Source organism: Pseudonaja textilis, chromosome 17 (genome assembly GCF_049901715.1).
Source record: "Pseudonaja textilis isolate UNSWEBS1 chromosome 17, rPseTex1.2, whole genome shotgun sequence".
In the NCBI taxonomy this organism is placed as follows: Eukaryota; Metazoa; Chordata; class Lepidosauria; order Squamata; family Elapidae; genus Pseudonaja; species Pseudonaja textilis.
The window spans coordinates 924,393-947,273 of NC_142006.1; the positions used below are offsets into that span (position 1 = coordinate 924,393).

The window sequence follows — 22,881 nt, forward strand, 5'->3', positions numbered from 1 at the left end:
AAAGAGGCACAGCCGAATGACGTGTGTCATGATGCAAACTGGGGCCAATGGTGTCTCTGCCCATGCAGGGTGGGTTGGTGTGTGGACGCCTGAATCTTTCAAACAATTCATCAGAGGCCAAATTCTGCACGTCTGCGAAGAAAACAGCAGCAGGGACATCAGAGGGACCAATTATTGAAAATATAATGTATCGCCATAACAACAAATCTCTGACATACTTTGAAATCTTGGCATGATATAAAGGCAGATTTTATGTTGTTTTGGGGAAGAAAATGATGATCTTTCTTCCCATAAGAACATGTTAGTTTGCATCCCATTTGCAAAAAGGGAAAGCAAGGATGAGAACGGTTGTCAGATGCTTTGGAGAAGTCACATCCCCACCAGAAACAGGGTGTGGTCCTCCAAGTTGTTCTTGTTCTCCTCCAGCCAGATTTCAGATATCCCATAGATCCCATTTCAAGGTTATATATGTATTCTTAAACATCTGTTGTTTGCTTTGAAACTTGTCTCTATTTAAGAGGAAGGTTAGATGCAAGTAAAACAGAGGAAGAATCTCCATCACTGGAGGTTTTTAAGTCTTTAGAAAGAGACTGGACAGCCATTTGTCTGAAATGGTCCAGACCAGAGGTCTACAGACTTGGCAACTTTCAGACTTGTGGACTTCAACGCCCAGAATTCTCCAGCCAGTTATGCTCCAAGATCCCTTACAACTCTGTCGCTCTATATTCTGTATTCAAAAAGCAATTATGGATTTGTTGTCTGAGGGAATCTCAGAGAACTCCTGACATTTAAGGAAGATATTCTTTTAACCACAAAAACGTTGGAAATAAAAAAAATAACTGTGAAAGATAAGTTTTTAAATGACCGAACATCTGAAGAGCCAGAAAATCTTGGTTGATGCTGGAGATGGATGTTGGGGCTTCCCTCAGTCAAGCTGTTGTTAGTCCTGGCAGGACGTTCATACAAGAGGATGTTGCTTCAACCATCAGGGTTTAATCCAGGGGTGGGATTCTACCTTGTTGGACTGGTTCTATAGAACCGGTTGTTACGATTCTGCACAGTTTGGAGCACCGGCAAATCGCGCCACTGGCTGGCCTCTCCCCTTCCCACTCACTCACTCCTTACCTGGTATGCACACCATCCAACTTGCCTGCACTGTGCCTTTTGCCTAATTTTTGGTAAGTTGCTATTTTTCCTTCCCCCCAACCATCGGCTGTTTCGACTATCAGCTGTGCCGGGAAATTTAGATTAGCTAGCAAGCAGGAAATCGTTGGATTTCTTGCTTTCTAGCTAATCTAAAAGCGGAGCTGAACCTTCCTTAGGACCGAAGCTTCTATTTTTCACTGCAGACTCAGGTAGCAGCTTGCAGAAAGGTAGATCTCTGAGTGATTCTGTGATTCTGAAAGGAACTCAATTTGCCTGCCTGCTTTGCCTGATTTTGGGTAAAAGTTGCTCCTTTTTTTATAAAAAATTCAATATTTCCATAAATATACAAGATAGATACAAGCCACACTCAGCCAGTCATATGACCACCAAATGATGCCCAGTCAGCAAGCCACACCCACCCAGTCTCATGACCACAAAGCCACACCCACAAATTAGGCCACACCCACAGAACCGGTTGTTAAGGAATTTGAAATCCCATTCCTGGTTTAATCTCATTGCACTGTGTCTCCCAATCTTTTTAGGGCCCACCTGGACCAGCAGGACCTGAAGGCCGACAAGGAGAGAAAGGTGCCAAGGTAAAAAAAAAAACAACCACTGAGCTGCTACCAGACAAAGCAGCATTTCTGGTTTCGGCCATGTTCTCCCTGTAACGTCTTGCTTCTCTTTAGGGTGAATCTGGATTGGAAGGACCTCCTGGGAAAACAGGTCCGGTTGGTCCTCAGGGACCTCCAGGAAAGCCAGGTCCAGATGGACTTCGGGGAATACCTGGCCCAGTGGTAAGTGTAGGCCAACCAAGGTGTCAGGATTCCGGCAGTTACCCCCAATTAAATCATGAGTCTCGAGCCAAACTTCCAAAACTTCAAAAGGATTTATTGGGAGTTAACATGTCCAGCACTGCCTGGGTGTAGCTGACTCTGAGACAAATCATTCATTGTCACCCTTGAACCTGGTTTCCCCCCCACCCCCTGGGTGTATCATAATTCATATTCTCCAATGGGACACCTCCATAGCCCAGAGTCAGGCTCTCCAGTTAGAACCAAGAGGAGCTGCTGCAGCACATTCCGGCAGCCAGCTTCCCCCACGTTCTGCCCCGTAACTTGCATCAGTTTTTCACAGTTATGAATGTTTCAGCATCCGCATGGTCAGCTCGTTTACATTCGGGTGCTTGACCCACATTTATGATGGTTGCAATGCCCCAGGGTCATGTGATCAGCCTCTGCAACCTTCGGACAAGGAAAGGCAATGGGGGAAGCCAGATTCACGTAACAACCAGGTTACTAACTGAACAACTGCAATGATTTACTTAACAGCTGTGGCAGGAAAAGCTGTAAAATGGGGCAAAACTCACTTAACAAATGTCTCCTTTAGCAACATAAATGTTGGGCTCAGTTGTGCTTGTAAGTTGAGGACTCCTAATGCTACAAACATCCAGACCAACAAATGTCCTTTCCCGTGAAGACTGGCTGGGGTTCTTCTTGGGAACTTAAAATCTGCAACATCAGATCAGAAGCCAAGGTGGTATGGCTATCGGTTCGGGCTGGTTCAGCCAAACCGGTAGTAAAATAAAGCCTCCTACGTTCGGCTGAGAGGAGGGGAAAAAGCCTCCAATCAGAGAGGAGAAAGAAGAGAAAAGTGCAGGATCGGCCGGCCCACCCGCGCCTGCGCTTTTCTCTTCTTTATCCTCTCAGCTGCAGGCCTCAGCCGATGTGGGAAAAGCTGCACACGCACGTTAGGTGCGCACACATCACCGAACTGGTAGTGGAACAGGTAGGAATCCCACTACTGATCAGAAGTATTAGAGATGGTAACCTAGAACTGGACTTGGTGCAAATGACGCGACTCTCAGCCTCGGAAGCCATATTTTACTTGGAAGCTTTGAGGCTGCCACATTTAGTGCCTGGGAATGTGGGAGGGGGTATTTCATAGTGAGTAGAAGGTTAGACTCAACAACATTCTTTCTCAGAGAGTCAAGGACAAGTTACCCTGCACCTGAAGAGAAGTATCCGCGGGAAGGTCTCCAGTTGGGACAATGATTGATGGGCCATGAGACAGATTGATGGGTGCAGGGAATGGATCTTGGATTTCTCTTTTGGGAAGGGAAAACCCGGAACTCTCCGATTCAGGTTTTCCTAGATGTGTCAATATGACAAGTCAAATAAAATGGAACTTTGAGGAAATGTTTGTCTCGGAGTTTATCGGGTTGGAGTTTGTTTGTTGGATGGAACACTGGCCTTGACCATCTGAGGGACAGGAAGACCCAAGAACTTGAACAAACATTTCCCTGTTCCTTCTAAGAAGAAAAGCATCTTATTCTGACATAATGTAAAATTAGTTAGGGTTATGATATAGGCTGTGATATCATCCATCTTATCAGTTTGGAGCTGCTGTCAAGGTTTTTATAATGATGGATTATATGACAACTGAAGACAAGCCTCCGCGTAAGATTAATTGGAAGCTTAGGACAGCCTGGATTTGTCGGCATTAAAGGTGCCACAAGTGTATCCGTTGATTGTTGTGATGGGTGTTAATCTCATTAAGGTGGCGCCACTGACTGAGAGCAGCCTCCCCAGAGAGCTGACCTTGTCAAGACATCAGATAACTGTAACTGAGGGATTGAACACAGTTTGTTCCAAATCACTTAATAAACTAAAAATCAAGACATCCTGGTTCATGGGTATTGGTTCAGCACTCACCTGCTGGTTGAGAGAAGGGCGGAAATGCTCCTCGATAGTTTGCATGGGGAGCAGAAAGAGAGTTGATAGAAAAGCAACCTGGATCTCCTTGAAAAGGAAACATGTTTTAGGTGGTTTTTCAGTCATTACCACAAATTAGTCGAACCAAAAAGCTGCAGATTCCATGGACCACAAGAATCTTAAGATGGGGTCCCCCCTCACCTCTCTCTGATGTCAGGTATCAGTCAGGGACACTGAGCTGAATGGCTGGAAAGCCTTGAGAGGAGATGCCTTCAGAGAGAGTAGAGTAGGGTAGAATAGAGTAGAGTAGAGTAGAACAGAACAGAATAGGAGATAAATATAACAGGATAGAATAGGATTGGATAGGATAGGATAGGATAGAGCAGACCAGACCAGACCAGACCAGACCAGACCAGAACAGAACAGAACAGAATAGAACAGGAAAGAAACTTGGAGGTCTTCTAGTCCAGCCCCCTACTTAGGCAGGAAACCCTGTACCATTTCAGACAAATGGTTGCCAATCTCTTCTTAAAAACGTCCAGTGTTGGAAAATTCATAACTTCTGGAGACAAGCCGTGCCACTGAATAATTGTTCTTCTCCCTGTTAGGAAATTCCTCCTTAGTTCCAGATTGCTTGTCTCCTTATTTGGTTTCCACCCGTGGCTTCTTGTCCTGCCCTCAGGGAATAGCTCGACCCCCAACTCTTCTTTGGGGCAGCCCCTGAGATATCGGGACGCTGCTATCATGTCCCCCCTGGTCCTTCTTTTCATTAAACTAGACGTACCCAATTCCAGCAACCGTTCTTTGTATGTTTCAGCCTCCAGTCTTGTTCTCTTCTATTTCCCTTATTGGTGCCTTATTTTACATCTTAGGTAGCCTTATTTTGGCCTTACTCTTCCTTTCCCTCTGACCGTACACTGCAACACTGCAGAGTCCTTCAGAAGAACGTTTCATTTTGCATTTGGCCTCCAGACAAATTCCAATTGGTGTAATAAGGTTTCTGACTCGATCGGTAGAGTCGGCCACTGCAGCAAATTCAATGTGATGGGATTTTTGAAGCCCGGCTCCCAGAAAAACTCCACATAATGGGGTCTCTGACACCATTTGCAGACTCTGCTACTGCAGCAACTTCTAGCAGATGGATGTTTGAGAGCGAATCCCAGGAAGCAGACGGCCCTTCCACCACCTGGGAGGGAAATCAGAATTCTGTCAGGCCTGTAAATGTGACCTCCTACTCAGCCGTATTCCCCTTGGTAGTCTGGACTAGGAATGCTAAAGCCGCGGGTTATTTCCCTCTCATGTCACTCCCACTACTTTATCCTTAGTTATACCTTTAGATTTTACACCTGGTCAATACAGGTAGCCCTCAACTTACAATTATTTGTTTACTGACTGTTCAGTTATGATGGCACCAAAAAAGTGACGAATGGAATGGAATAGGAAAGGAACAGAACAGGAAACAGAAGGTAGAACAGAACAGAATAGAAGCTGGAGGTCTTCTAGTCCAGCCCCCAGCTTGAGCAGGAGAACCTACACCATCTCACACGAGTGACTGTCCAGTCTCTTCTTAAAAACCTCCAGCGATGGGGAGCCCATGATTTCTGGAGTCCAGCTGTTCCACTGGTTAATTTTCCTCACTTCTAGGAAGTTTCTCCTTAATTCCAGGTTGCTTCTCTCTTTGATCCGTTTCCAACCATAGTTTCTTGTCCTGCCCTCTGGTGCTTTGGAGAATTAATTTGACCCCCAACTCTTCTTTGTGGCAGCCCCTCAAATCCTGGAATATTGGTATCATGTCGCCCCTAATTCTTTTTTTCTTTAGACTAGCCAGACCCAGTTCCTGTAGCCGTTCTTCATATGGTTTAGTCTCCAGGCCTTTGATCCTCTTAGCTGCTCTTGGGGTTATGTGACATGGCTCTTGTTAATCCAGGTTGCATCCAAGCCAACATGGCTCTCCTAGTTCCTTTCATTTGATCATCTTGGTTGCTTTTTTCTGAACTTTTTCCAAAGTCTCAACATCTTTTAAGTAGTATGGGGACCAAAACTAGTTGCAGTATTCCAAGTGTGGTCTTAGTAGGGTAAGACTCACAACTTACTAGGGACTTAGACTCACAACTGCTGCAGCATCCCCACAGTCACATGACTGGGCACTTGACAACAGGCAGGTATTTGCAGTTGTTGCAACATTGCACGATCAGTTCATCCCTACTTGCAAACTTCCCTGCTGGCTTCCAATGAGCGAAGTCACTGGGGGAAGCTGGATTGATGTAATAATCGTTAACATATTTGGCCAATAACAGTGGCGATTCCCTTCATTGGTTAATGACTGCGGCAAAAAAAGGCCCAGACCTGGGTGAGACTAACTTAACAACTGCATCACTTAGTGACAGAAGTTCCAGTTCCAGTTGTGGTTGTAACTCAAGGACAACCCGTGGCATCCTGCTACCCTGGCAGGCCCTCCATCCCCGGAAGAGCCGACTTCCTCCCAAAGAAAGGAAATGCACCTGGTAGGAAACAGCACTGAGCTTGGGTGGGTGAGAAACGAAGCTCACACTCCAAAATTGTTGGAAAGAGCGAAATGTTTTATTAGAACTTTTGCAACAGCTGGTGGATCTCCAAGGGTACAATCAAGAGTAAGACCCAAAGGTGCTTTTTCCAAGAGGCAACTGGACTTTCTGTTTTTTCTTTGAAGATCTTTCACTTCTCATCCAAGAAGCTTCTTCAGCTCGGACCAAATAGTGGGGAAGGGAAGGATTTATACTCCTTGTAGGCAGCTGGTCATTTGCATCCTTTGAGAGGGTCATTGAGGCCACCTGGGGGTTTATCTGTGTCCTCGGGGTCATCTGAGTGGTGCAAATGGATGTGGAACCTCCTTGGAACTGCTGAAAGGACTGAATTGTAGACTGGAGATGGATGATGTCGTAGCCCTCCCCCTTTGTTGAGGGAGGCCTGTTCAATTTGGACATAAATGGCCTCTTGGACCCCCCTTTCATCCCAGTGTTCCTCTCTGTCCAAAATATGAACGTTGAGCGGCCTTCGTCTTTTAAATGCAGGTGGACTGCTGAATCTGGTCCTGATGGGTTGGTTCTCCTAGGTTGCGCCATGCGTTTGTGAAGTGGTTGTTTTGTTTCCCCAATGTACAGATCTGCACATGGCTCACTGCATCGTACTGCATATGTACCACGTTGCTCAGTTTCTGCCTGGGTGTTTTATCCTTGGGGTGGACACGCTTCTGCCTTCGTGTATTCGTAAGCAAGAGAGAGACCACACCGGTTACAGATCTCAGCATATTTTTCCACATTCCTATCACCTCTTTGGTATTCCCTTATCACTTCTCTTGTTTACCTGTACAATGCAGTACCTGGTACTACATATCTCAAGCCAGAAGCTATGCATGTCAGCGTTCACACATTGGGTGAACAACATGGCGGTGCTTTGGATATGTAGTAGTGTGGCTTTAAAATAATAAGCTCTACGCTAGTCTATATTATGGAATATTATAACTTATTATTGTCGAGGTTCCAAGTGATAGATCTGTTGCAAGCAAAAACTCCGAGGCAGGTGGATTCCTCAAGGAATAGCTTTATTGGAGATATCATACTGGCGCATATCTGGTGCAAACCGACTCAGAGGGGCCCTTCAGTTTTCACCTAATTAAAAGTAAAAAAAATCCCCTCAACCCCAAACAATCAGTCACAGGGCCCAATCAAAGCTCCAAGGTGGCTCCGGACAGGTCAGCTTCAGGGTTGACAATTATATTGTACCTCACAGGTGAGACAGCGAATACTGTATTGATCCTGGTAATGAGGATGGTTACCTGTCTCTTTGAAACAAATAGGTGGGGTAGAAATGTAACCTAAAAACTCCACTCTCCATGCCGAGGTTGATTCTTCTAGAATGTGGGAGATGTACGAGTATCGCCCACCTAAGTTATCAGCTAATCCTACTAGGTAAAGGTGAAGGTTTCCTTTGCACATAAGTGCTAGTCGTTTCCAGCTCTAGGGAGCAGTGCTCATCTCCATTACAAAGACGCTGTCCGAAGACGTCTCCGTGGTCATGTGACCACCATGACTAAACGCCAAAGAAGGCTCACAGAACGCTGTTCCCTTCCCACCAAAGGGGTCCCTATTTTTCTACTTGCATTTTTTACGTGCTTTCGAACTGCTAGGTTGGCAGAAGCTGGGACAAGTAACGGGAGCTCACTCCGTGATGCGGCGCTTGGGATTCGAACCGCCGAACTGCTGACCTTTTGGATCGACAAGCTCAGCATCTTAGCCCCTGAGCCACCGCGCCCTCGTTTCTCCTACTATGTTCCATAATAGCTAAAGGTGTCCATTGTTTTCTAGGGCGAGCAAGGGCTTCCAGGATCACCAGGCCCAGACGGACCTCCTGGCCCGATGGTATGTCTGACATTTTTGGGAATTGTGCTTTACCTGCCGTGGGGCTGAAAGCAAAGCTTGGCCCCATCCCACCCCCCGCCCCTTTAGCTCTCCTGGTTCAAGCCCGGAGATCTACATCTCAAGGGGGGGTAGCAGGATGGGGGGTGTGGCTGCAGCCCCAGATCCAAAGCAATCTCTTTCCTCCACAGGCCATCTTGTCTGGCCAACCCCTCCCTTCCCACAGAGCCCTTACCTTTACGTGGTTCCCCTTGGAGGTGGCAGTTTGAAGGTGGCAGCACGAAAAGCGAAGACTCGAAATTAGAAATGTGTTAACCTCGGTCCAAACTCACTTTTCCTTTCCCAAATTAATTTGGCTCCCCTAAATCTAAACCAAAACAAACCATTCCCCCCCAAAAAAAAGGTGGCTGAACAAGATGCCTGAGTTTTAGTACCCATCCTTGTCATTTTCTCCACAGGGTCCACCTGGTTTACCTGGTCTGAAAGGGGATTCGGGTCCAAAGGGCGAAAAGGTGAGTTTTCTGCGGTGCAGAATCTAGGCAAAAATTCACCTCCAAACAAGCCTGTGAATTCGAAGCACCTGGCTTAAACTCTCGAGGTGACCCTCCCGACCTGGGAAGGAAGAGGATTCCTGAAGCCAGCTGGGGATTGCCGTTCTCGGCCACAGCCTGGCTTCTCCCATCCTGGCACACAGAGCCTTTTCAATGCGTCCGTTGCCTTTTCTAGGGTCATCCTGGACTGATTGGTCTCATTGGGCCTCCCGGCGAGCAAGGAGAAAAGGGAGACCGGGGACTGCCAGGGCCTCAAGGTGGATCGGGGGCTAAAGGAGAACAGGTAAAACATTGAGGGCATTGCTGCAAGATCCCTTGGTCCTTCTCGGTTGCCAAATCTTAAGGGGGGAAGATGGGGCGGAAACTTCTGAATTGGAAAGCTGGGGATTACAACGGAATTGCAAGCACTGATTTTCTTCTTCGTCTCCTTCTTCAAGGGTATTCAAGGACCAAGTGGCCCTCTTGGTCCACCTGGGCCTCCAGGGTTGCCGGTGAGTAGCAAAGAGGCTGAGATTTGGATCCACTAAATGAACACGTGGTTTCCCCCGGCCCTCGATAGATTAGCAGTAGCCCTTCGACTTATGTACCGCTTCACGGTGCTTTTCCAGCCCCCTCTAAGCGGTTTACAGAGTCGGCCTTTTGCCCCCAACTATCTGGGTCCTCCTTTTACTCACCTGGGAAGGACGGAAGGCTGAGTCGACCTTGAGCCAGTCAAGATCAAACTGCTGGCAGTCGGCAGAATTAGCCTGCAATACTGCATTCTGACCACTGTGCCACCACAGCTGATAGATCAATTGACTGATCGATTGATCGATAGTTGGATAGATAGAGATAGCAATAGCCCTTAGACTTATATACTAATTCACACTGCTTTCCAGCCCTCTCTAAGCAGTTTGCAGAGTCAACTTGTTGCCCCCAACAATCTGGGTCCTCATTTTACCCACCTCAGAAGGATGGAAGGCTGAGTCAACCTTGAGTCGGTCAGGATCGAACTGCTGGCAGTCAGCGGAATTAACTGCAATATTGCATTCTGACCATTGTGCCTCTTTGATAAGTGTGTAGTGTGTGTGTGTGAGAGAGAGAGAGAGAGAGAGACAGACAGACAGACAGTCAGACACAGATAGCTCTAGCATTTAGACTTATAAACCGCTTCACAGTGCTTTCCAGCTCTCCCTAAGCGGTGTACAAAGTCAGCCCCTTGCCCCCAACAATCTGGGTCCTCATTTGACCCACCTCGGAAGGACGGAAAGGCTGAGTCTGAACCTTGAGCTGGTGAGATTCGAATTGCCAAATATCTGGCAGCCGGCTGTCAGCAGAAGCGGCCTGCAGCACTGCAGAATAATAGAAAGTAACTTGACATTTTAGTGATTTCAGAAAGATAAATACGTTTATTCTGAAGTATAATTAGAACTGTGAGTGCACAAAAGAAATGGCCGTTTCAGCCTCAAGACTGATGTGCTGAACACATTAATTAGTGTACCACTTGTGACAACTTTCATTCTGCTAATCAGCACCCGGCCTCGGTTATGGGCTACTTGGTTATTTTTAATGGACGCTTTGCTAATGAGCTCTTCTGTCTTTCAACTAGGGGCCCCCTGGTCCAAAAGGTGCTAAAGGATCTTCCGTAAGTACAAGTATCAAATCTATCAAAGGAGGAAAATTGTTTTATTGCTATTAATCGTAGCATTGCAGTCCACAGGATCCCGTGCGGGTGGAAGAGAAGCTCTCGGTCCCTTTCCTGTCTTTCCGGCTTCCTTCATGTCTTTGTCCCTCCCGTCATCCACACCTCCCCCTCCAAGATGGTGCTCCCTGAAATCAGGGGTGGGATTTTACCAGTTCAGACCGGTTCTATGGAACCGGTTGTTGTGATTCAGCGCAGTTTGGAGAACCGGCAGATCATGCCCCTGGCTGGCCCCTCCCCTCCCCACCCAGTCAGTCCTTATCGCGAATGCACAACATTGCGTGCATGCCCGACATCGCTGACTGCGTTCTTCCCCGCCCGGTCACTCCTTAAGGCATTTCGTTTTGCCGCCTCCCGACGATCAGCTGTTCCGATGATCAGCTGTGCCAGGATTCTCCTCGCTGTCTTACTGCTTTCCCCAGGAGGCTTCCCTGAGGCCCAGGAAGGCAAAAAATGGAGGGTGCTGTTTGCCCCCCGCCCTGTTTTTTCCCTTCCTAAGCCCCAGGAAGCTTCTCTGGGAGCAAAAATGCTCCCTGCAGGAGGCTTCCCTGATCCAGGAGGCCCCCAAAATGGGGGTTTACTGCCCCCCCCCCAATGGAAATGGTAAGGGGCCAGCCTGCATCACTTTGGCCAGTCCCACCCAATCCCAGCAGGCACATGTGCGCACAGGAGGTGGTGGGTGCACACTGGCCAGGCCCACCCAATCCCGGTGTGCTCACCTGTGCACAGGAGGAAGCAGGCGCAGGTGTGCACACCAGGATGGGATGGGCCTGTGCGCCTGTGTGCCTGTCCTCCCCCCTGCCATCTCCCAGTTCTCTGCAAAGCTCCAATCAGGTGCTTGTATATCATTCAGGAAACAGGTAACAGGTGCTCCGTTCTCAACTCCTCATCTCATAAACGTCCGTCCATTCTCCCCCTCTCTCTTCACATTCCAATCCTTCCCTTCATTCCCCTGCTAATGTCTGGCTGTCATCTCATAAAGCTTAGATAGGTGAGATGCAGCCACGGCAGAGGCCACTACAGATTGCAATTCTCACCTTAAAATGTCCATTTGGGTTTCAAGGAGGCAACCTCTTGCTTCTTGAACCAACATCCCTTCCACTTTTTTTTACATTTTTCCCTGAAATGTGCATGCGTGCTTAATGAACAGTGTATGTGTCTGAGTCATTTTAGGTTTACAAAATATTAATATTAATTCTGATATTAATGATAATTAAAATAATTATAGCAATGATAATGATCAGTTTACTTTATACAAAATACTAATAGCAATAATAATGCTATTCAGGTATAGCTGATAAAAATCTTTCAGCTTGTAACATTTACCTCTACATGGTAATTGTAATATATTATATAGCAATGTACATAGTAATATTTCCCCGATTTCTAACTGTTACCTCTATTTTCTAATTCTTAATCAAGCAAATCCTATAGATAGATAGAAGACAGATAGAATTCTTTATTGGCCAAGTGTGATTGGACACACAAGGAATTTGTCTTGGTGCAAATGCTCTCAGTGTACATAAAAGAAAAGATACATTCATCAAGAGTCAAGAATCATCAGGTACAACATTTAATGATAGTCACAGGGTACAAATAAACAATCAAATCATACTAGGAAACACTCAATATAAATCGTAAGGATACAAGGAGACAAAGTTACAATCATACAGTCACAAGTGGGAGGAGGTGATAGGAACAATGAGAAGATTAATAGTGATAGTAGTGCAGACTTTGTAAATAGGTGGACAGTGTGGAGGGCATTATTTGTTTAGCAGAGTGATGGTGTTCGGGGAAAAACTGTCCTTGTGTCTAGTTGTTCTGAGTGCTCTATAGCGTCGTTTTGAGGGAAGGAGTTGAAACAGTTTCTGTCCAGGATGTGAGGGGTCTGTAGATATTTTCACAGCCCTCTTTTGGACTCATGCAGTATGTGGGTCCTCCATGGAAGGCAGGTTGGTAGCCATTGTTTTTTTCTGTAGTCCTAGTTACTCTCTGAAGTCTGTGTCTGTCCTGTTGGGTTGCAGAGCCAAACCAGACAGTTATAGAGGTGCAGATGACAGATGAATACTTCTATATTAAGAAGTATTCTATATCTATCTATCATCTCTTGTTCTTTTTAGTATTTCAACTCTTCTTAATTTTTTGACCACTCTCCCAAACATTTGCCTACTTTTGTCTTCTTGAAACCCACAAGGAAATTTTGTAAGGTGAGAATTACAATGGTTAGGGCGACTTACTTTAAGGTGGGTTGCAATTGTGCTGTGGCATCTCCTTAACTGGCCATGTCTTTTCTGCGTCTTCTTCCCAGGGGCCAACGGGTCCGAAGGGCGAAACTGGTCACCCCGGCCTACCAGGACCTCCTGTAAGTGCTGCAGCTGTCACAAGGTTGTCACAAGTTTGAGTCTGCTTCTCTGGTGTGGCATTGCTCAAGCCGCATTCCTGTTCTTCTCCCATCATCCAGGGTCCTCCAGGAGAAGTAATCCAACCTCTCCCCATCCAGTCCTCCAAGCGGACTCGGAGGAACATTGATGCCAGCCAGCTGATGGATGACGTCAATTCTGACAATTATGTGGACTATGCTGATGGCATGGAGGAGATCTTTGGCTCCCTGAACTCTCTGAAACTGGAAATCGAGCAGATGAAGCACCCCTTGGGCACCCAGCACAACCCAGCTCGGACCTGCAAGGACCTGCAGCTTTGTCACCCGGACTTCCCAGATGGTAGGCAGTAGCCATCGGAAGGGGAGGGGGAATAGAAAAGGGCAATCGATCTTCTTTTCAAAGGTTCATAGATGTTCCAATTCTGTCTCATTGATCAGATAGTTAGATCCAAGGCTTCAGTCTAATGTTATAAAGTTGTGTAAATAGGGTTGGTATGAGAGAAACACAGTTAATCCAGGTGGGCTCCAGGTTTTCATTCTGGAGTTCCATAGGGGTCCCACCCTGACTGGCTTTAAAAGTCAGAGTTGACTGGAATCAGGTAGCATCCAAATTGAGATGGATGGATGGATGGATGGATGGATGGATATCTATTTATCTATCCATCCATCCACCCATAAGCAGGTGGCCAGCATAGGTGATAGATAGATAGATAGATAGATAGATAGATAGATAGATAGATAGATAGATAGATAGATAGATAGATAGAGAGAGAGAGAGAGAGAGAGAGAAAGAGAGACAGACTCAGCAGGCACCTATTTAGTCTAGTCTAGTCTAGTTTAGTTTATTGTCTTTGCACCTTGTACAACAAAATTAAATTAAATACCATCGTCAATGTACATTATGACTGAAAATAAACACAAACATCCTTCACATTCTATACATTGAATTGAAAACCCCTGATATTGCATTAATATTGCACAATACAGCAGAATTCAACAGAGCTCCTGCCCTGGGAGAGAAGCTGTTTTTCAGCCTATTTGTCCTTGTTTTTATTTATCCTGCACCGTCTGCCAGATGGTCATAGTTCAAAAAGAGGCTGCCCTGGATGAGAGGGATCTTTGAGGATGTTTTTAACTTTCTTAAGGCAGCAGGAGCTATAAGGCTCTTCCAAAGAGGGGAGAGGGCAATCCATGATCCTCTGGGCAATGAAGTTCACCCTCTGGAGCGCTGTCCTATCTGCCCCTGTGCAATTGGCAACCCATACAGAGGTGCAGTAAGTTAAGATACTCTCTCTGGTGCAGCAGTAGAAGGTCTATCTCTTCTATTCTTCATATTTGTACTTTAAATTGGAAACACTCATGTGTTTAAAAAGAAGAAAGGTAGACTGAGAAATAACATGCCTTTCAGAAGCAGAGGAAGTCTGATCAATTCCTTCCGAAAGAAAAGAAGCGATGTTTGTCAGTGACGGGACCAGCTCTCTGGAAATGATCTCTTGGCATCTGCCCTCTGGAAGAAGCTGGAGATGGGGCTTTTCTGAAGGGCCAATGCCGAAGATCGTATTTGGGCTTTATAATTTCTAGCCACTGCTTTTCTCCCAAATCTAGGAGAATATTGGGTAGACCCGAATCAAGGCTGCTCCCGGGATTCCTTTAAAGTTTACTGCAATTTTACTGCTGGAGGAGAAACTTGCATCTTCCCAGATAAGAAGTCTGAGGGGGTAAGTAACTCTTTCTTGCTGTCCCTTTGGAGGACATTTTGCATGTTGCTTTCCCTTTGCTTTCAATGACATGATTCCCGTCAGGAAAAGACGGAAAGGGAGCGAGCATAAGAGCAAAAGGCTCAGAGGTTCAGGCTATTCTCCAAAGAAGGCCCCCGAGGACAGGACAAGAAGTAACAGGTGGAAGAATGATCACGGAGAGATTCTACCCAGGACTAAGGAGGAATTTCCTGACAGTGAAAACTCTTAATCAGCAGAATGACTTGCCTCCTGGTCAAGTATTGGACTTTCCCCCTTCAACCGAAAAGAATGAACTTCTGAAAAATGGACGTTTCAAAAGGAATCCTTTATGGAAATGAGATGATGATTCCAGCACTATTCAAAGCAGAGTCTAAATGCTCCCAGGCATGCAGTAATAGATAATAAGGGGAGTTAGGACCCCTCCCCTTGTTTAGATGTGTATTTTGTCAAACAAAGAACCAACATGTTAATTCCCCCCTCCGCTTCTCTGGGAACGTATCTTTTGAAGAGTTCCCAGGGAGTATCTTCCGGAGCTGGAATTTTTATGGTCCCTTCTCCTCTTGCTATCTCTCCAAGAGGTGACAAGTTTCTAGACATCTGGCTCCAGTCCTCCAGTTGTATATCATGTGTAGGTTATACAGATCAGGTAACATCAAAAAGGATTACTTGTACCAACTCCCCCCCGCCCTTCTTCTTCCACTGAAGAATGGCAGATACACGGGTCTGACACCTCCAGAAGTTGTGTGTGCTCCTACACTGTAGTGTTTGAAGAAGAGATTGGACATCCATTTGTCTAGGATGGGATGGGAACTCCAGCTTTGGGCAGGGGGTTGGACTAGAAGATCTCCAAGGTCCCTTCCGGCCTTAATGATTTTATGATTCTATGAATCAGAGGCAGGGGAAAAAAGAGCAAAGAAAATGAAATTGAACAAATCTAGTTTACTTCAGCAGCAACCCTATTCCTTCTGGAGGCTAAAAGAACGGTTGCTGGGATTGGGTACATCCAGTTTGATGAAAAGAAGGACCAGGGGGGACATGATAGCAGTGTTCTGATATCTCAGGGGTTGCCCCAAAGAAGAGTTGGGGGTCGAGCTATTCTCCAAAGCATCTGAAGGCAGGACAAGAAGCCACGGATGGAAACTGATCAAGGAGAGAAGCAACCTGGAACTACGGAGAGATTTCCTGACAGTTGGAGCAATTAACCAGTGGAACAACTTGTCCCCAGAAGTTGTAAATGCTCCAACCCAGAAAGTTTTAAAGAAGAGATTGGAAAACCATTTGTCTGAAATAGTATAGGGCAGTGGTGGTTAATCTTTCGGGCTCCTGTGCCAAAAATTGTGCACGCACTAGTGTGCACGCACTCGTGCGCCAGCACCCAGAATGCAATGCACGCACCCCTGCGCATGCACACGCAATTCCCTCCCCCTTACCTGCACTGCACCTCACAGCTGATTTTTTGGCTGGTTTGAGGCCTTTTTCGGCCTCCCAGAAGCTTGGAAAAAGCCTCTGCAAGGCTTTGCAGGCCAAATTCTAGACCCCTTTCGTCACTTCCGGTATTACAGGAAATGGTGAAACGGGCCTATTCTTCCTGAGAAGCTTTGCAGAGTCTTTTCCCAAGCCTCTGGGAGCTGAAAAAGGCCTCAAACCACCTGGAAAAAATCAGTTGTGAGGCGTGCGCATGTGCAGTGAGGTAAGTTTTCCTGTGGCTCACATGCCAGCACAAGTGGCTTTGTGGTACGCGTGCCATAGGTTCGCCATCACGGGTATAGGGTTTCCTGGCTAAACAGGGGGTTGGACTAGAAGACCTCCAAGGTCCCTTCCAACTCTGTTACTCTGTTCTATTCTATTCTCCATCCTTTTCCTTCCTTGCAAGCCATCCTTGCTTCTCACATGTCTGAACACTCATTCAGGCGCTGCGTTTTGTCCTTTGACCTTCTCACTTCGGCCTTGCGCATCATTTAATGTTTCCCGTTTATTGATAGACTTCTGAAAACAACTTGCATTGCTAACAAGCTGCCAAAGAAGCTGAAATGTGTCAATTTCTGCAGATTCATAAGTGCAAATATATCGTGTCATTCCCTCTGTACTAAATTATTGGTAGGTCAAGTGCATCGGTTGGAGTGAAAAACTTGGCGTTGGAAGTGAGCCTCCCTGAGGTTGTCGTCCATTCACACTTTTCACTCCCTCCGTGGTGCCCTGTAATTTGCAGACTGGACATGAACGTGTCTGAATGAGGGCCTTGTAAGGACCACTCAATCTGTTAGAGAGAGAGATTTAGCAAGCAGCCCAGTCTGCTTTTGTTTGTTCTTGGGCAGGATGGGGGGGGGGGTGTCTAGGCCAAATCCATCTCCAGATCGGAAGTTCCCTCCCCCGTTTCATTCAAGAGGAAAACTAGAAACACATTCCTGATTGGCTTTTTTGTTTTTATCCTACCAAGATGAAATTTACAGGAACTTTAGAATGTTGCAAAAGCGATGGAGGTTTTGCAAAAATCAGAAATGGATGCAGAAGCTTTTCAGCAACCTGCCTTCAAAACGTTGCCCTTTTAAATGCGGTCGCTGCTTGCTTTTTTTCCTGCATTTTCTTCAGAATATGATGACACTTGCAGGAAAGCTGGATTGATGTTAGTGGATGAAATGCACCATACCATGTAGAAATTAATGCAGAGGTTTTCAAACTACTTATGCCTTTTTTCATCCCAATTTTAGTTTTTTAAAATGTTCATGACTCTTGTTTTGGATCTAATGTAAAGAAATGTGCAGAAAGATGTGAAATATTTGCATAGACTTTGGGAACTAAGTTAGAGGCATGGAATAAGAGAAGTGATGGTGAGAAATGATATTTCCCCTCTGTCAGTGAATGGGAGCCAAACCGTGGTTAGGGAGAGGGATAGGAGTTTACCTTCCCCTTTTCATAAAAGTAAAATGTTTTTTCAGCTAGTGAAAAAGATAAGACCACTGCAAAATTAGGCAGGAAAAATCAAAGGTATAACTACAGATTGGGCAAGGCCTGGCTCCAAAACAGTAACTGTGAGAGAGGCCTTGCTTGGATGATCACTTAAACATGGGCCAGCAGCCAAAAAAGCTAATACAATCCTGGGTTGTATAAACAGAGGCATAGAATCAAGATCACGTGAAGGATTAAAGCCACTTTACAAAACCTTAGTAAGGCCACACCTGGAATACTGCAACCGATGTTGGTCGCCATACTTCAGAAAAGACGTTGAGACTTTGGAAAAAGTGCAGAGAAGAGCAGCTAAGATGATGAAAGGCCTGGAGGCTAAAACACGTGAAGAACGGTTGCAGGATTTGGGTCTGGCCAGTTTAGAAGAAAAGGAGGGCTCGGGGGGACATTAGCAATATTCCAGTATTTGAGGGGCTGCCACAAGGAAGAGTTGGGGTAAAAATTATTTTCCAAAGCACCGGAGGGCAGGGTAAGAAACTATGATTTGAAACCGATCAAGGAGAGAAGCCACCTGGAATTGAGGAGAAACTTCCAAACAGGGAGGACAATCAACCAGTGGAACTGCTTGCCACCAGAAATCGTGGGCACTCCATCCCTGGAGGTTTTTAAGAAGAGACTGGACAGTCACTTGTCTGAAATGGTCACTTGTCTGAAATGGTCTTCTGCTTGAGAACAGGGCTGGACTAGAAGACCTCCAAAGTCCCTTCTAGATTCCATTCTATTCTATTGTTCTACATTCCTACTCCTTTTCCTGCCCTATTCTATTTTATTCTATCCTATTCTAAAATGTTTCATAACTTGGGAAACAAAGGACTAAGCGAGTTTTTTCAAGTTGGCTAATTATTTATTATTTCCTGCCTGGGATATAGTCGTGAGTAGTCAGGTAGAGCTATTAGTTGAAGGCTGCATTTCACACAGGATCTTGGGCCTTCTGCTTTGGGTGGGTTAGAAATTGTCCCCTGTTGCTCTTGATCCAGACTGGGATCCAATCTAACCCTAACCCTAACCCTCTTGGTATGAAAGGCCTGTGATTCTTAGGACCCTAAATACGTCCAGACCCTTCCTTTCCCCCCCAGATAGATTCTGGAGACGAGGCTGAAGTTCTCCTGAGTCCTCAGCCTTGAGACACCTTCCTCCCCCCGGGACCTCTGGAGGCCCCTGGGGCCCCAAAGACCCCTGGCTGGCCGCCATCTCTTAGATGACAAACAAATCCCATCCTTTTCCAGTCAGTCCACTTCTTTGGGCACAGATACTTCCCCGTGTCTCTGAAAATGAGATCTCTGTGGTTGTACCTCCTTCTCCACCCACTCACCCATCCACACAACAGTGGCAGTTTGACCACAAAAAGTGGATGCAAGAGTCAGGACAGAGCCTTCTAGGAGGGAGAAGGGCCCCAGATGTATGGGACCAACAGCAATGCCCCACTCCTGTGAACATAAAGCACTCCTATCCTAAGAATACTTTCCACTTTCCACTTCTTTAAGCTGTTGATCCAAAGATGGTTGTGTGTTTAAGTGTGTAGATAGGTGTCTATTTATTTATTCTCGTGATTAAATATGTTTATTCCTAGGACAGATTTATTTTCCTAATTATCCACTGCCCTAAATGCAGCTTTTTTGTGTTTAAATGTAAACTGTTTGTACAAGTGTGAAGGAAGATCCATGAAACCCCTGCAAAGAGCATAAAGCCATATTAAAAGGTCTGGGGACGTTTATAGGAGTCAATCTTCTTTCTTTCCCTAGACTCTGTAACATTTTTGAAAGCAGCTCAAACCCACATCGGCTCTTTCGGGCTAGGTTTGGGCATAGTTATGTCCCCTGTGCATTCCACCAGGAAGTGGGTTGGAATGCCTGCTGGAAGGTTCCAGAACATTCCCCACTTAAACAGCCCAGGGAGCATTGCATTCTAAGCACGCAGCCTTCCCGATCCCCGAGTTCCTGTCTGTCACTGCATTCTTGGCAGCGCACAAACACAACACAACTTTAGCAAGAAAAAGACATGTAAATGCAGAGGTAAGACCTGGGAAAAGCCGAGTTGGAGAGGAGCAGTCTGCTCTTCCCAGAAATCCTTGGGATTCAAATCAGAAGTCTGGCATTACCTTCTCATGCTGCTACCTTTCTTTAAAAGGCATCCACTTTAATGAGACTTCCTCCGAGGCAGCTCATGAAAATGGATGCTTTATAATGGAGCAGTTAGTCTGAAAAGCTGCTGTATTTTTTGAATTAGAGACCAAGCGCATTGTTTAGTCATCCTTAGCCAGAACTGAGATTTGCGTGCCAGAAATCCCTATGTTCTACTTCCCCTCCTTTCCTTTTCTCAGCTGTCTTTCGTTTCCCACCCAAAGGTAACCAATTAAAATCTTGCAAGCTGTTTTTCTAAAGGTCAGTTCCAGCATCCTCTGCGCTGCACCTTCCTCCTCTTTCCAGTTGGGTGACCTTGAAGCGGCTTCTCTAGTCGGCACAGCACCTACTTTCCGTTTCCCAAACCTGCTCTGCCTTCGTCCCTCTTCTCTATAATTCACGGCAGAGTGTCACCGCATGCCAGCGAAGGACAAGCCAATGCGAGGCAGCTGCTGACAGTCAGATTTTTTTTCTGATTTTTGGCTACCGTGACTGACATAGCTCTGCTTCTACAATATCTGGAACTCCTTGGAGATTCATTGAAGCCGGCCATTCAGCCAGCAGACACGCTTTCATCAATGAGTGTTGACCGTTGATCTGCCTCAGACCTTTGGGAATTGTTGGATATGTTGGGTTTTAGCCATGGTGCCAGCAGGGTAAATTCTTCTTGCTTACTATGCGATGCTGTGAAATTGGATGGGCACTTCCATCATTCATTATTGGCCAAGCTGACAAGAACTAATGGGAAAGGGACGGAATAACTTCTGTAGCTCAGAGGTGGCCCTAAAATTCACGCACCATGTTGATGGCAACACTGAAGCGTAGAAAATGGCCTCAGTGAGGCCAGCTGTCAGGGTTTCCATCAACAAACAGGTCTCCAAGGCAAACAAGTTCCTCAAATAATTGATTTATTGGACATTTCATATTGGCACAGTCTGGTGAAAACCGACTCTGAAGGTTCCCATGGTTTTCACCCAGTTAAAGTAAAAGTTTTCCCTCTTTCCCAAACAATCAGGCACATGATCCAATCAAGGTACCGTTTGGTTGCCTGGTAACCTCACCCCTCCTTTCCCTGGCCACCTGTGGGACTGTCTTGGTTCCCAGGAGAAAGTATTTTGTTTGGGCCGTCTCTGTTCCCCGCTACTTATCCCTCAGCTCCAGTGTGGCAACACTGAAGCTGTCAAGATGGCTTCGGTCAGGTCAGCTTCAGAGTTGACAGTTAATTGAAAAGGACTTCCGTAAAGAATAGAAATTGGAGAGAGGTTAGTCCAGGCTCAGCCTAACATTGACAGTTGGGTTTAGACACCAGAACCATAAACCTTTTCCTGGCAAATCAAGAGTGAATAAAGACAACAGGTTTACTGATTATGAAAGTAGCTCCTACTGCTTCTCCTTCTAGAATGGCCTCTGGCTCAGGCTAGGGCGAGTTGGTATACAAAACCTCTGGAAGGCCACCAGTTCCTCAGTTATGCCCTGGAGATTTCACCTGTCCTAAGCCAGATACGGCCATGGGTCAACCATGAAATGAGGCAAGGAATAGGAGATTCTAGACTTCAAAATTATGGCCATATATTTGAACACACTGATCAGCATCCAGAGAAGCAAATCTCTCCTTGGAAGCAGAACAGTCTTCTTTGGCTTTTTAAAGAGGGTGGCGTAGGAGTCAACCCCTCATCCTTGCCAGGAGGGTCTTAGCAGTCCCGTTTCTTCCTTGGTTTCCTCCCCACCAACCATCAAGGCTCCAGGAAATACTATTGGCTTTCTGGGTGCTCTTTCCACATGTCTGGCCCCAGAAAGTGATTAGGGTTGCATTGTCGGTTGGGGGGTTTGCTTAAAAAGAAAGGCTCAAGTGATTTCCGCGGGAAACTTTCATTCCAGACTGTAACTCTCCTTTTTTCTTGTCTCTGTTCTTCTCTTCCCCAACGTGCCTCTTCCATCATTTTCAGGCTAGGATTACTTCATGGCCAAAGGAAACCCCGGGCTCCTGGTTCAGTGAATTCAAGCGCGGTAAACTGGTAAGAGGAACCCCGTTTCAGCTTTCTGTTTTGGCTTTAACCCCTCTCATATTTTGCAGAGCAAAATGGCCCGTTGGCCCAAAGAGCAGCCAGCCACCTGGTATAGTAGCTACAAGCGAGGGTCTTTGGTAAGTGGTAAAGCTTCTGGCTCCCTCTGCTCTCCATCTGGAGCACGCCAGCCGTGTCCGCTTCCCACATCTGGCCCAAAACTAATTTCACGCTGTAAACTGAACTAACGAGCAGCTCTAGAAGAGTCCAAGGATGGCCGAGGAGCAATTGCCAAGGGCGTTCGAAGGCTCCGTTGGGGCCCTCACCACAACCGACGTCTCCTTGGTCTTTCTGAGGTTAAGCTGGTCCTCTGACCTGATCAGGAGATTCTTGTAGATACAAAGGACAGGAAAGGAAAGGAGAAAGGGAAGGGAAGGGATACAATCGAGATCAAGCGAGGTACTAATACCACTCTATAAAGCCTGAGTAAGGCCACACCTAGAGTACTGCATCCAGTTTTGGTCACCACATTATAAATACAATGCTGAGACTCTAGAAAGATTGCAGAGAAGAGCAACTAGGATGATGAGAGGACTGGAGGCTCAAACATACAGTGAACAGTTGCAGGAACTGGGCCTGGCAAGTCTGGTGATGAGAAGGACCAGGGGAGACAGGAGAGCAGCCTTCCAGTATTTGTGGGGCTGCCAGAGAGAGGAAGGGTTCAGGGTATTTTTCAAAGCACCCGAAGGCCAGATAAGGAATAATGGATGGAAACTGATCAAGGTGAGATTCAACCTGGAAATAAGGAGAAATTTTCTGACAGTGAGGACAATCAACCCATGGAACAGAAGTTGCCTTCAGAAGTTGTGGGAGCTTCATCACTTGAGACTTTCAAGAAGAGACTGGGATGCCATTTGTCAGAAATGGTGTAGGGTCTCCTGCTTGGGTGTGGGGTTGGACTAGATGACCTACAAGGTCCCTTCCAATTCTGTTAATCTGTTGAAAGGAAAGGAAAGGGTATGAATCAGAACTTGATTCAGAACTGGAATTCTGCCCGTTGTCTGGCAGAAATCACAACTTAGGAAAAAATAATTAAGAACATGAATAATCATGGAAAGGACAATATACATAAATGGCACTATATTAATGAACTACTTCACAGAAACTATGAAAGAGGATCTAATTCTAA

General features: G+C 46.1%; 1 protein-coding gene across 2 annotated transcripts in view; it reads left to right on the forward strand.

Annotated features, from left to right (window-relative positions):
- The window catches only part of COL5A1 (collagen type V alpha 1 chain), a 250,402-nt gene that overhangs the window by 216,957 nt on the left and 10,564 nt on the right, over positions 1 to 22,881 (forward strand). Inside the window, exons 54-64 of one of the 2 annotated variants that reach the window (XM_026719149.2) lie at positions 1,689 to 1,742; positions 1,836 to 1,943; positions 8,204 to 8,257; positions 8,713 to 8,766; positions 8,981 to 9,088; positions 9,243 to 9,296; positions 10,394 to 10,429; positions 12,795 to 12,848; positions 12,948 to 13,206; positions 14,472 to 14,584; positions 21,764 to 21,832. In XM_026719149.2, coding sequence (XP_026574934.1) covers positions 1,689 to 1,742; positions 1,836 to 1,943; positions 8,204 to 8,257; positions 8,713 to 8,766; positions 8,981 to 9,088; positions 9,243 to 9,296; positions 10,394 to 10,429; positions 12,795 to 12,848; positions 12,948 to 13,206; positions 14,472 to 14,584; positions 21,764 to 21,832 — 963 coding nt within the window. Of the gene's footprint in view, positions 1 to 1,688; positions 1,743 to 1,835; positions 1,944 to 8,203; positions 8,258 to 8,712; positions 8,767 to 8,980; positions 9,089 to 9,242; positions 9,297 to 10,393; positions 10,430 to 12,794; positions 12,849 to 12,947; positions 13,207 to 14,471; positions 14,585 to 21,635; positions 21,705 to 21,763; positions 21,833 to 22,881 lie in introns of both variants that reach the window. The other variant, XM_087914298.1, reaches the window with a different exon arrangement.